Source organism: Stegostoma tigrinum, chromosome X (assembly GCF_030684315.1).
Source record: "Stegostoma tigrinum isolate sSteTig4 chromosome X, sSteTig4.hap1, whole genome shotgun sequence".
Lineage (NCBI taxonomy): Eukaryota > Metazoa > Chordata > Chondrichthyes > Orectolobiformes > Stegostomatidae > Stegostoma > Stegostoma tigrinum.
Genome location: NC_081404.1, coordinates 17,245,218 through 17,258,808, shown reverse-complemented (window position 1 = coordinate 17,258,808; position 13,591 = coordinate 17,245,218). Strand labels below are relative to the sequence as shown.

The window sequence follows — 13,591 nt, the reverse complement described above, 5'->3', positions numbered from 1 at the left end:
GGATGTAAGTTTGCTTGCTGAGCTGGAAGGTTAGTTTTCAGACGTTTCGTCACCATTCTAGGTAACATCATCAGTGAGCCTCCGGTGAAGCGCTGGTGTTATGTCCCGCTTTCTATTTATCTGGTTAATCTATTTATCTGATAAATAGAAAGCGGGACATAAGACCAGTGCTTCACCGGAGGCTCACTGATGATGTTACCTAGAATGGTGACGAAATGTCTGAAAACTAACCTTCCAGCTCAGCGAGCAAACTCACACCCAGAAACTCAACCTGAGCTACAAATCTTCTCAAAACTCGCTGCTTCACAGTCCTAAAAATGTATTTGTGGAAGCATTGTTGGGATACATTAGCACATCCAGGCTGAAATGGATGCAAAACAATTATTTTAGGCCTGGCTGTTTGTGTTCCCCAGTCCAGGGGCCATGGTTTGTGTTTCCTCTTGATCACGTTGATTGCATTGTAATTGAAAACTCTTTATTTTACAGCGACAGCTCTGATTAATGGAAAGAATGGCTTTAAAAAGAAGCCCATTTTCTAAAATCCAGGACTTGTTGATCAACTCCCTTCTTCATTCAGCAAACTGGCGCTTACTAGTCCCAGATGGCCAATGAGAGCCATTTGCTTAGGTACTGAGGTCCTGAATGAAAGGTCCTGCTCAGAGGTATCTAACCTTTGTGGCCTGGATGTAGGAATCCTGCAATGTAACAAGGGTTGGTATGAAGGACAGGGCTAGGTCAAGTCATGATAATATAGTTGGACTAGTAATCCAGGACCCTACGTTAAAGGTCTGGGGACATGCATTCAAATCCCACCATGGCAGACAGTGAATTTTGAAATCATTAAAATAAATTTAGAATCAAAAGACTATCTAACCATGATGTGGAGATCCAGTGAACTTCACCTGACGAAGGAGCAGCGCTCCAAAAGCTTGTGATTTCAAATAAACCTGTTGGACTATAACCTGGTATCATGTGACTTCTGACTATCTAACCATGGCTCACTAATGTCATTTACAGGGAAAAAAAATCTGCTGTCCACGCCCAGGTCTGGCCTACATATGACTCCAGATAAAGCCCTGTGGTTGACTTTTAACTGCCCCCTCTTACAAGCTCCAAATTAAGTTCTGACGATATGGCCACTCAGTTCCAGTTTGGAAAGCGCAACAAATGTAGCGACTCTCAGCAAAAAGAATGACATTAGTTGCACTCATCTGATGAAATGGGCCCACGTAAGAACGTATTTCACAAACTGACCCTTAGCAAATCATTCAACTCATCTTAGGCCAAGTGCACTAGTTTAGTGTAGGAGTATGGTTGGCATGGACTAGTTGGATAGAAGGGTCTGTTACGGTGCTGAATGCATCCGAGTCTATAAGTCAAAGTAAAATCGAGTTCAACCCCTGCAACCAACTACCTCCTCTGGCTGTGATCCTCCACGGCTGTGTCTGTTAAGTCCAGTCTTGATTGCTAACCCTCCATCCCTTTGCTGTGATTGGGGCTGCAGGAGGGTAACCGTATCTGCTAGCGTTAAGTGTTTGCTGACTGCTCTCCCATTCAGATGGAAGACTATTGTTTGAACTGATTTGCTTCTCGCCTCTCCAGGGAGTTGGACTTTTGGCGTGGTTTTTTTCAAAAATATAAAGATCTGGCCCTGCCCCCACCTATTACGTCGACATTTGACGTCAAATCCGTGGATCAGAGAGAAAAAAAGTGTCAAATACTCACTCGCTTGTGCTGTAGTGTGGCAGTTCTTGTATTGAGAGTGTTGGCAGTGGTGGGATTTGAGGTAAGGATTTATACTGTTTGTAAGCGTTGCTTGCGCTCGGCATTTTCTTTAGTAGTATCTCGACAGTCAATCTTTTAAATATCTCCGACTGTAGAGAAATATGGCTCGGATTTTTTTTGCCCTTTTTCAAAGTCATGATTCTTGATCGCTGTCCCTCCCCCCACCACCTTTTTTTAAAAAAAACAAAAAAAATCGTCAAAACATTTTTTTTAAAACAACCTATGGCTTTTATTCCTTTTTTTATCTTGTACAGGATCCATTTCAGATTTTAAAAAAATGGCTGTAGAAGGCGCGATGAAGTGCGTCAAGTACTTGATGTTCGTATTTAACTTCTTGTTCTGGGTAAGTGTTTAATTTCATGTCAATTTCCGAGCCTTTTTGTGTTATGTCTGGGTGGTAAGAACAACAACGGTGCGGTCATGGGCTGGGGGGGGGAGGGTCATTGCTTGTATTCCAATTTTTTTTTAAATGGTGTGACTGAATTTATGACTTATTCAACAAAAAGTAATTGGCTTAGTAAATGTTAATGTAGCAATCATGGGGGTCTCAGTGCCTGTATCCCTTTTTTGAATGTAACTGAATTATAGTTTAATTCAGTGAAAAGTAATAGGTTCAGCAAATGTTACTGTTCGAGAAAACTTGAATATAGATATTATATCTTGACGACTGTTTTGTTACAAATGAGTAATCTATTTTTAAAGCGTTACCTCATTTTTTGTTTTTTTAAGTCCACGATTATAGGCTTTTATTTTGTTTAAGTTTCCGTGTTTCCTTTGCCTCTTTTTGTTTTAAAAATGTGTTTTCAATACTAGCCTCGATAGGCAAATATTCTGAGGATGAAATCTTGCTCCTCTGCCAAAGTGGCGGCTCCCTGTTTATTAACCGAGGGAGTAGCTACGTGGACAGAGATTTGTTAAGAAATCGTGTGTGTGTGTGTGTGTGTGAGAGAGAGAGAGACAGACACTCTAGAAATACGTGATCTGTGCCGAGAACTTCATTTTGGGCTTCCCTAACCCAGAAAGGAAGGATAGAGTGTGGAGATTTTATTTTTGTGGGGGGGGGGGGGAACTTAAATGGAATTAATTATGTTCTAGAACAGGAATGGACTGAAGAAATAAACAGGACTGTTTTGGGTGGAGGGAAATGTGTCGAGAGGGAGGGGATTCTTTCAGGGAAATATTTTAGCTTCCCACCTGCAGGGGGGAAAAAAGAATTTTTTTTGGGTGTTGGGAGTCAGCGGGGTTGTGGTAAAAGGATTTGCTGAATAGTGATTTTTATTTTTCTCTTTAAAAAAAATTGCACAAGTCGTGACCTGTGTTGCCTGAGATAATAGCCCTGATTTTTGTTTTACTTATTTATCTTTCTTTCTTGCTTTCTTTTTCTCTTTTCTCTTTCCCCTCCCCCCCGGTATTTCTCTCCAATTTATTGTTTACAGACAGGACTTTCAGGTTTTGTGCAAATCCTCTGCAGGCAAATGCAAGGGAAGGGAGAGGTGTTTCTGTAACGCGTTAGAAACAATGTTGGGGAAAGGCTCAGCATTTCGGACTGTTCCTGTGGAGAAGAAAAACTTTTCAACCGTTTGGGTCGATAACTTTTTGGTTAGGTCAATTATTTGCAATTAGCCCTACTTAGTTAGGGGAACATGTGCCCCAAAAGTAGCATTGGGTCCCTGGGCAATATTACTTGATTGCTTTCAGTAGTTTGCTGTTGGTTTTAATGTTGCCATTTTAATATCTTCTGGTGAATGCCTGAGAGCCTTTTGTTTTCCCCTGAGATGTTTTATTTCTGGATTAGCAAATGGATACTTCTAGAGTTGTTGGAGGGGAGGGTTAAACCATTGGGGTTGGGAATCAGCAAAGACAGGGGGCTTTTCCCTAGCTGCTTAAAGAAGTTTTGCCTGGGGCCAAACAAGTGGACAATGGCCTAGTCAGTGTTGCACTGTCAGCAAAATGCTGTGGAAAGCAGGTAACATCCATTGAGAGACAGTTAACCTTTTTAGGATTTGAAATAGCTGTGCTCTGGACCTTTTTTTGCATGCTGTCTGGCCTTGCCAACTCCTCTTTACTGACCCTCAGGTGAGGGTTCTGAACTATCTGCTCCTGTTATGGCCTCCGATGTGGTTTCACTTTTTGGCCAGTCAAGTCTATTACAAGTGTTTCAAATGCTGCATGTGCACATCTTAAATTACTCCCAACAGCAGCAAGACCCCTGACCGCCCAATGAAGTAGAATCAGGCCATTCAGCCCCTTGTGATTCTAGTGTGCAATTTAATAAGATGGTCGTCTCTGTCTCACTCCTTGAATATGTTCAATACCCCCAGCCTGCATGACTGTCTCCTGGGAAAGGATAGTTGGACTAGTGTAGGTCACCTCTGTTCTAAATCCCAATGAATATAAGTTTCAGCTTGTCTCGGCAGATAACCCTTTATAATCCCAGGGACCGTCGTGTGCCTACGGCCTTACCAAGCTGAGACTGAGAATTTAAGACTGCTTGTTTCACACTACAGGCACAGATACAAAGGAATTTTGAGGTGTTTTGCCAGACCGTTGCCCAATGGCATGTGGCTTGATAGCGTAAGGAGATATTGGGCCAGTTGGTTTGAAGTGATGGGTTTTTCTGGTGGAAGGCAGGAGAGGCTGATGGCAGGGTTTTCCTGGTCTTTGGCCATTCTAACTTTCACCTGGTGGTGATGTGGTTTAAGACGTTGTGATTTAAGAAGCTGGAGGAGTTTAAAGTCAGGGAGGGTAAGGTCATGGAGTGATTTGAAAACACTGGCAATTAAATTGAGGCTCTTGACAAACGGCAAGCTTAAGATGATGCCTCAACAGGACTTAGTTTGTAAGGTCAGAGCTATTGAACAAGCAATGGTCTGAGACTATATCTGAACAGATTCTTGCCAGTCTCAAATCCCTTTCCTCCTAATACTTGAAGGTGACCTCTGTTTGTGTTTTGAGGGAGCTATAAAAGTTCCACTGCTCTGCTCAAACAAGAATGGAGGCGCTTCTAGCTCGGTATTGCCTATAGCTAGTGTTTGTTGTAAATGTTCAAAGCAGTATATCGCCTTTTGCAGCAACACAATGTAGCTTTGCCTTGGTGTAGAATGACCACTCATAGGTGTGACGACAAGTTTAATTAGTGTGAAGTTTTTTTTTGGCTCAAGGAGCAGCGTTTCTGATTCAGTCTTTCACACTAACAGCTAGGAGGGTTTGGGATCAACACAAGTACTCAAGCATGACCTGATCTCTTCCAATACATGTATGAAAATACTTTGTAGAGGGTATGGATTTGGAGCTCTATTTAGCAAATGGCAAGCAAGATTTATCTTAAATTGCTTTTAGTCATGGGCATCGAGGGACGCAGTGGCCTAGTGATATTGCTAGACTATTCTGGGGACCTGGATTATAGTCCGGCCACGGCTGATGGTGGAATTTTGGATTCTGTGTAAAGAAGCTGGAATTAAGGGTTTGACAGCAAATCCCTTGATTATTGGGATAAACCCATCTGGTTCATTTAATGTCCTTTGGGGATGAATGTCAGCCTCACCTGGTCTGGCCTACATGTGACTCTAGACTCAGCAATTTGGTTGACTGTGGGCAATTAGGATGGCTAATAAATGCTGGCCTAGCCAGAGCTACTCAATCCCATAAATGAATTTAACCAAAAAAAAATGGGTGAAAGGTGAGTAGATGGAGTTCAGTTACAGAACTATCATGACGTTTTTGTTTAAGGTTCTCTGAAGTGGGCACTGCTGTTTGCAGAGAAGGTTGACTGACTATTGAGCATCTCAGCAAGTTGCTTGGTAGTTTGTATTTGGTACAGATTTGTAGCCTTGAAGCTAGATAGGCAGTAGTTCATATGGTGGTGGTTCATGTGGTGCTCTGTTTTTGCTTCTCCTTTGGCATCCTTTGGTTGCACAAGTTTAGGCACAAATTCTGACTGCTCCCCACCCACCTGTAACTATAAGACCGATTTTGGGTCTTCTCGAGTTTTAGCCAGACCGCTCTGGCTGTTTGCAGCTGTGCATGCTGTGAGGATGTTGAGGCTTCTGATTTGACAGTTTCTTTTCCCCTCCATGGGCATAGCAATCCCATGATGCCCAGCACCCTGAGCTGCTGTGCATGATGGGAAATGAGCAGACATGTTTTTCCTGAGGCCTTCAGCACAAGTTCTTCAAACTGGCTCTAATTAAAGCTTTGTAAGCTCTCCTCTTTTCAAGGAAAACTTTCCCTCCTGCCCCCTGAGCAATAATGCTAAGCTTGTCAACTTTGATTTAAAGGTTTCATCACATGACTTCCAGCTGCCCCACCCTGTGCAATAGCCTTCCTCCCTTTTTTGTTTTCTACTAAAAAAGCATTTGGAGATGAGAGCAATTTTTTTTAATTTAAGGCCCCTCTAATATTTCACCTGGGTCATTCTGCAATCTCCTGAAGATTTGCAGGATTGGACTGTTAAAGGGAGGGGTTTTTTTTGGGCCCTGGCTGCCTTTTTTTCCCCTTGCATCAGCTTTTTTAGATTGTGTATATTATTACTGTTGCCATTTGTTGGCAGAACATTTTCCTCTTTTTGGTTTTCACTGTCGATGTAGTCACTACTTGTTGTTTAGTACCCTCATGGGGCTGGGCTAGTAAATGACTTTCTTTCTTCTCGCACCCCCGCCCCAAAAAAAACCCTTGGCTGCATTTTCTGAATGGTAGCCCAACGTTGACTGGTTTTCAGTGTTTTGTCCTACTTCATCGACCCTCTGCTCAAGCTAATGAAGTTGAATTGTCACCTTTTTTAAAAAAAAATTCATCCTTGTCTCGTGTTTTTTTTTTTCTCTCCACTGCTACTCGAGCAGGGTCGAGCACCTCGAAGTGCAGCAGTGTCACACCAGAAATCTTGCAAAAAGAATGCAACTCCCAACTGCCTCAGTGTGGCTTTCGGTCTGGTTCTGCACGTCGCCTGTGGTGTCCTAGCCAAGCAGAAACTGTCTTGCGTGAGCAGTCTCCTCCGCAGTGTTGTGTTGGCTGCGCATTGTAGTTTGTCTGATCGTGTTCCAAGCTGATACCTGGTCAGCAGTTGAGTGGGAATCTTGGCTATTAGTCCCCACTGCCTTGTAAATCCAGGTTGCATCGTGGCCCATCGTGGCCCATTGTGCCCTCAAACTGCTGCACCGTCCTGTTTTGGGGAGGTAGAAATGTGAGGGGGGAAAAAATAGGGAGTGAGGGGAAAGGTCATGGGCAGGAGTGGGGTGGGTTGAAAGTGATGAGTAAGACTAGCAGGAGAATGAGGTGGTGGTAAGTAATCCAGAGGCCTGGACTCATTCTCTTGGGATCTGGGATCGAACCCTGACACAGTTGGTGGAATTTAAAGTTCCATTGAGTCAGGAATTGAAAACTTGCCTCTGCAATAGTGACCCATGAGCACTCCCATCAATAGTTCAAAACCTATCTGGTTTACCAGTGTGCTTTTCCTCCCTTTTTTAAGGGGGGTGAAAAAAAAGTGCTGCCTTTAGCTGATCTGGCCTACGTGGTGACTACAGTCCCACAACGATGTGATTTGACTTTTGGCAGTCCTCAGAAATGGCCGAGCAAAATGCAGTTTAGCGATGGACAACAAATGCTGGCCTTACCACTGGTGCCCATGTCCCAGGGCATGGTCAGGAGCCAAGGAGATCTCTCGGAGCAGGGCTAGGCAAGTCTCAGTAAACTAGAACATGGGCAGGGAGAGCAGTAGGAAGTAATAAGTCACTGTAGAAACAAGGGAAGTAGGAGAGTCAGGAAGTGATATGTGGAGTAAATTTTCAGTCTTTCTGGTTTTTGAGATATCTCAAAGGCTGCTGACAGGAGTGTGTTTGTTTGTTTTTTTGGTATGGTTTTTGTCTGCTGAAATATAAAGTTAGCTTTGTCCTCTGAGACCTATGTTTAGCTTTTTCACTGTTTGATTGGCACTCTGAGGTGCCAACTATTCCCCAAGTGAAGAGATGGCATCTCTGGGCCTTGTGATGGGAGCGACTGGAGTAAAATCTTATTGGGGCATTTTTTGAAGTTCCTTATCTTGTTTGGATTTGAAAGTTGATAGAACTTGGGAGGCTATATGAGGGATATGATCTGTCAGAGTTGGTAGCCTACTCTAGTTTTCAAATTTTGCTTGTGGCATCCCCTTATTTCTTCCCCTATTTGAAAAATAAAAAGGGGGCACTTAAAAGGGATGCAGTTCTTTCTTTCTCTTTTTCTTGACTGTGACATAAATCTTGGTCCACAGGTGGTTTGTTTTTTGGTTTTTTTTTGGGATGTGAGGAGTTTGGTCTATGCTTGTGTTGTTGAAGTTGATTTGAGTTTTGAAGATAATAAAATGTGAGGCTGGATGAACACAGGCCCAGCACCATCTCAGGAGCACAAGAGCTGACGTTTCGGGCCTAGACCCTTCTTCAGAGAGGGGGATGGGGTGAGGGTTCTGGAATAAATAGGGAGAGAGGGGGAGGCGGACCGAAGATGGAGAGAAAAGAAGATAGGTGGAGGGGATAGGTCAGTCCAGGGAAGACGGGCAGGTCAAGGAGGTGGGATGAGGTTAGTAAGTAGGAGATGGAGGTGCGGCTTGGGGTGGGAGGAAGGGATGGGTGAGAGGAAGAACAGGTTAGGGAGGCAGAGACAGGTTGGACTGGTTTTGGGATGCAGTGGGTGGAGTGGAAGAGCTGGGCTGGTTGTGTGGTGCAGTGGGGGGAGGGGACGAACTGGGCTGGTTTTGGGATGCGGTGGGGGAAGGGGAGATTTTGAAACTGGTGAAGTCCACATTGATACCATTGGGCTGCAGGGTTCCCAAGCGGAATATGAGTTGCTGTTCCTGCAACCTTCGGGTGGCATCATTGTGGCTCTGCAGGAGGCCCATGATGGACATGCCATCTAAAGAATGGGAGGGGGAGTGGAAATGGTTTGCGACTGGGAGGTGCAGTTGTTTGTTGCGAACTGAGCGGAGGTGTTCTGCAAAGCGGTCCCCAAGCCTCCGACTAACCTGTTCTTCCTCTCACCCATCCCTTCCTCCCACCCCAAGCCGCACCTCCATCTCCTTCCTACCTAACCTCGTCCCACCTCCTTGGCCTGTCCACCTTCCCTGGACTGACCTATCCCCTCCCTACCTCCCCACCTATACTCTCTCCACCTATCTTCTTTTCTCTCCATCTTCGGTCCGCCTCCCCCCCTCTCCCTATTTATTCCAGAACCCTCTCCCCATCCCCCTGTCTGATGAAGGGTCTAGGCCCGAAACGTCAGCTTTTGTGCTCCTGAGATGCTGCTTGGCCTGCTGTGTTCATCCAGCCTCACTTTATTATCTTGGAATTCTCCAGCATCTGCAGTTCCCATTATCATTGATTTGAGTTTTAACCTGTTTGGCAGGAATGTGAAGTTGGGGGTGAAGCAAGAGTCTGAAATAGATAATTCTCGATAGACAATGTTAATATAAATGAATCTTGTCAAACCTTGTTTTCAATCCACAGACAAGACCCTGGTCCCTCTTTCTTCTGACCCCCCGCCCCCAGATGCTGACACGGCTGTGTGTATTCAGCTTTTTTTTTTAAAAAAGACCTTTTTCTTTGCAATTAACTAACCAGGAGGGAGTGTGCCTGCTTTTATTTGGTTTCCCTGAAATGAATAATCTGGCCAGTGTCTGAGTCTGGAATCTTACCATGGCTGCAAGACTGTGTGCCCAGCACAACAATGCACTGCAATTCAGAAATAGCCCATTGGTTCTACTGTGGCTGACCCGTGCAGGATGCAAACTATTTCCTGATCTAACTTGGGGATGCAGCGTTTTTATATTTTTGTGTGGGGAGGGATGTTAGGGTCTAAATCTGTCTGTAGTGTAAAAATGAGTTGACAGTGGCCTGGCCCATGGACTATCTTGGAGCAGTGCTACTCTGTCGCTTGTGGGGAGGTGTGAACAGTTCACATGCACTTGGTTCCTTTGCATCCAGGTTAGTGTAAGACAGGAAATACATTTCTTCTGTAAATGTGTACCACAGCATTGCAGTTTATCTGAAATGCAGCTTTATTACCCGAATGTACAGCCACAAATTCGAAGTGCTTTCAACTTTGAAGAGTCTTTGGTCAGAAGTCAGGTAACACCCAAGTTATAATCCAACATGATTTATGTGAAATTACTAAGCTTTCAGAGCACAGACCCTTCATCGCTTGACAAAGGAGCAATGTTCATCTTCTCTTTTATCCATTTTCCATCTGCTGCCTTCACCCCCCCCCCCCCCATTTATTTCAGACCCCGCTTCTCCTCCCCCATTTCTGAAGAAGGGTCTCTATCCGAAACGTCAGCATTCCTGCTCCTCTACTGCTTGGCCTGCTGTGTTCATTCAGCTCTACACCTTGTTATCACAGAGCACTCTGAAAATTTGTTTTCAAATGAATCTGGTGTTGCCTGACTTCTAACTTGACCCTACCCACCCCAGCCCAGCACCAACACCTCGAGATTGTAGCTACATTAAAGCCTTGACCGCCTGCTCCCTATGATAGGCTTTTTGACTTGGGTTAGCATTCTTTTAGTTGAGTTATGAGCATGTGACTTGAGTGAGATACTTTTCATTTGAGCCCAGCCGGTTTTGCAGAGTTGGAAATTTGGGTGATATTAAGACAAACTGGAGTAGGCCATTTGGCCCTTTGAGCCTACTCTGCCATTCAGTGTGGTCCTGGTTTGTCATCCAAATCAGTCCCCTGTTCTCGCTTGCTTCCCCCACACCCTCTGAACCTAAGAACTACATTTAACTCTTGAAAACATTTGCTGTTTTGATCTCAACTGCTTTCTGTGACAGAATTCCACAGGCTCACCATGCTGGGCAAAGAAATTTCTCCTCATCAGTCCTAAATGGTCTATCCTGTATCCTTAAACTGTGACCTCTTGGTCATGAGGAACATCTTTATTGCATTGACTCTGTTGTAATTCTGTTAGAACTTTTATTCACCCCCTTACTGTTCTAAACTCGTGTGTGTGTGTCTCTCAATGTTGGGTGTGAATCCAACCTTAGACATGACAGTCTGTCTGAATGAATGAGAGGATCGAGAGTGCTGTTAGCTGAAAACAGATGAGCTACACCAAAACCCTGACTTGTGTAACAAAACTACATGGAATTTCTAAACCACTAAGTGGAATTTCAGTTGGCTCTGACAACATTTACATAGAACACTGCCAAATTGAGTTTTGATTTATTTGGAGGTGAATGAATCATTGGTATTGCATTGTCATTCTCTGTTGAGTAATAAATTAATCTTCGATATTTCCTATGGGAGCTAACAGTTCCTCCTCCCTGTGCACTTTATTTTGCAGTAACCACTGCCTACTGAGGGGGAAAAGGCCTTGTGTAGACTAATTTTCATAGTTTCTCATTATGAAAGTGCTAAACTATGACACATGCAGTGAGTATTAGTTGTTTGCCAGAGGATCATTTTCATCAACTTGGCTTTATGTTCCACCTCTGCACTTGAGGCCCACATGATGTCCCATTAATTGACAGGGAAATGTTGAGGATTGCAAGAAGTGAATTAAGGAAATTGGATGCCAAATGATGATTTACCAACTTTTAATGACCAAGAGAGGCCTTGGGTTCTTTCTGGACCAAATCTGCTTCCTGTGGCATACTTGGGAAGATATCGATCCCATCAGACCTGAAGTTTCCAAGTTTGATTCCTGATCTTAGTTGGACCTTGGCACCTGCTGCCTTCGCGTGGGAGAAAAATTGGCTATGATTTAAACGTTTACTGCAATATTCCCGTTTCCACTAAGCTACTGCCATCTTAGGGAAGACTTCCTGTTTTTTTTTTGAACTGCTCCAAACGGCTTGGTGTTTCTTCCAACACTTGGCAGTAGAGAATGGGCTCTATTTGTGTAGCACCTTTCCTGGCCTCAAGATGTCCTATAGTGCTTTACAGCTGATGAAAGCATTTTTCTTTTTGTTTTAACACAAATGTCTGTCACTGAGAAATGGCTGCCATTTTACATGCACACGCCCACAACCACAACCAGGAATGTGACGTGACTAGCTAATTCTGTTGAGGGGTAACTTCTTCAGGAGACTGAAGGGGTGTGTTTCATTGTTCTTACCTGAAAGAAGACTGCTTTGACACTGCTGCGGTCTCACGCATTGGGTGTCAGCTTGGTTCAGTTGGCCATGTTGGAAGGTGCCTGTCCTCTGGGTGAGTGGGTGCAGGCCCTGGCCCCCTCCTTCCTAGATGTGAGGATGGCTATTAGCCAGAAAGAACCTGTACATTTGGCAAACTACCCACACTTTTAGTGGTATTGTATAATTGTTCTGTTTACTATCAGTCACATGGGTGTGTCAGGACTTCTGCAGTTTGTGGTCTTGTCCCATACTTGCCTTTTTTTTTTGCTGTGATGCTTCTCTTCCCCCCCCCCCTCCACCTCCCACATCCACCACAAATGTTTGTAACGTAACAAAGTATGGAGCTGGATGAACACAGCAGGCCGAGCAGGAAAGCTGACGTTTCGGGCCTGGACCCTTCAGATGTTCCTGAAGAAGGGTCTCGGCCCGAAACATCCGCTTTCTTGCTCCACTGATGCTGCTCGGCCTCCTGTGTTCATCCAGCTCTACACAGTGTTAGTGATAATGGGAGCTGCAGATGCTGGAGAATCCGAGATAACAAAGTGTGGAGCTGGATGAACACAGCAGGCCAAGCAGCATCTCGGGAGCACAAAAGCTGACGTTTCGGGCAGAGACCCTTCATCGCGGTGTTATCTCAGATTCTCCAGCATCGGCAGTTCCTATTATCTCCTGTTTCTAACACCTTTCCTCTTTTTTTTTGAAACTGACTTGTAATTCCCCATCAGCTAAAGCAGTATGATTTCTATTTTTAAGGAAGCTTGGAATGTGCCTGATTTATTTTTTTTAAATCCTTGGCAACTACTGCTTGGTGTTGAGGCTCTCGCTTGCCTCTGACTTGTATGACTGGCACAACAGCACCCATGAGTCAAGTACTAAGCAGTTGGCAGTGCCCGTAGCATCAAGTAGCCATCCTGAGAGCTGAATAATTCTTGACTGTATGTAATGGATGTTCTGCTCTTGAGTTGTCTGCGCACAATGTGGGACTTTGGCAAGTTGACTTGTGCTTTCATGTAATGGAAGGTGCTTCGTAGATGCAGTCTTTAAAACAAAGCACTAGAGAATTCTCACAGGTTCAGTAGCATTTACAGAGAGCATCGCACTTCTAGTCTGACATTTCTCCTGCTCTCTCTCGAGATGTGCAAGTGATGGCCCTCCTGTCTTGTTCTACACGACGAAAGTCCAAGTGAGGTAGGGGAAGGTCAGGAGTACTTTTTTTGAGGTGGAGAACGATTTGAGATGCAAGTCTTTTTGGAAAGTAGGTTTTTTTTTGATGTTGCGGGCATGTTGATGACTTAAGCTGTGTGGGTCTATTTCTGGGTTGGGGGGTATAGGAACAGCAGTGGTGGCATGACCTCTCACCCAAAATGGGGAGGCAGTGGCCCAGTGGTATTATCGCTGGACTGTTAATCCAGATCCCCAGAAAATGTTCTGGGGACCTGGATTCAAATCCTTGTCACGGCAGATGGTGCAATTTGAATTCCCTAGATATTTGGAATGAAGAATCTAATGATGACTGTGAATCATTTGTTGGAAAAATGCATCTGGTTCACAAATGTTGTTTAGGGAAGGAAACTGCCATCCTTACCTGGTCTGGCCTACATGTGACTCCAGACCCACAGCAATGTGGCTGACAATTAACTGCCCTCTGGGCAATTAGGGACAGACGATAAATGCTGCCTGGTCAGTGTCCCCCACCCCACCCCCCA

The 13,591-nt window shown here is 44.5% G+C and overlaps 1 protein-coding gene across 1 annotated transcript in view; it reads left to right on the top strand.

Annotated features, from left to right (window-relative positions):
* Positions 1-1,636: 1,636 nt before the first annotated feature.
* The window catches only part of cd63 (CD63 molecule), a 44,109-nt gene continuing 32,154 nt past the window's right edge, over positions 1,637-13,591 (top strand). Inside the window, exons 1-2 of the mRNA XM_048523513.2 lie at positions 1,637-1,786; positions 2,040-2,128. Of these exons, the coding sequence (XP_048379470.1) occupies positions 2,063-2,128 (66 nt within the window). The 5' untranslated portion in view covers positions 1,637-1,786; positions 2,040-2,062. The remainder of the gene's footprint in view (positions 1,787-2,039; positions 2,129-13,591) is intronic.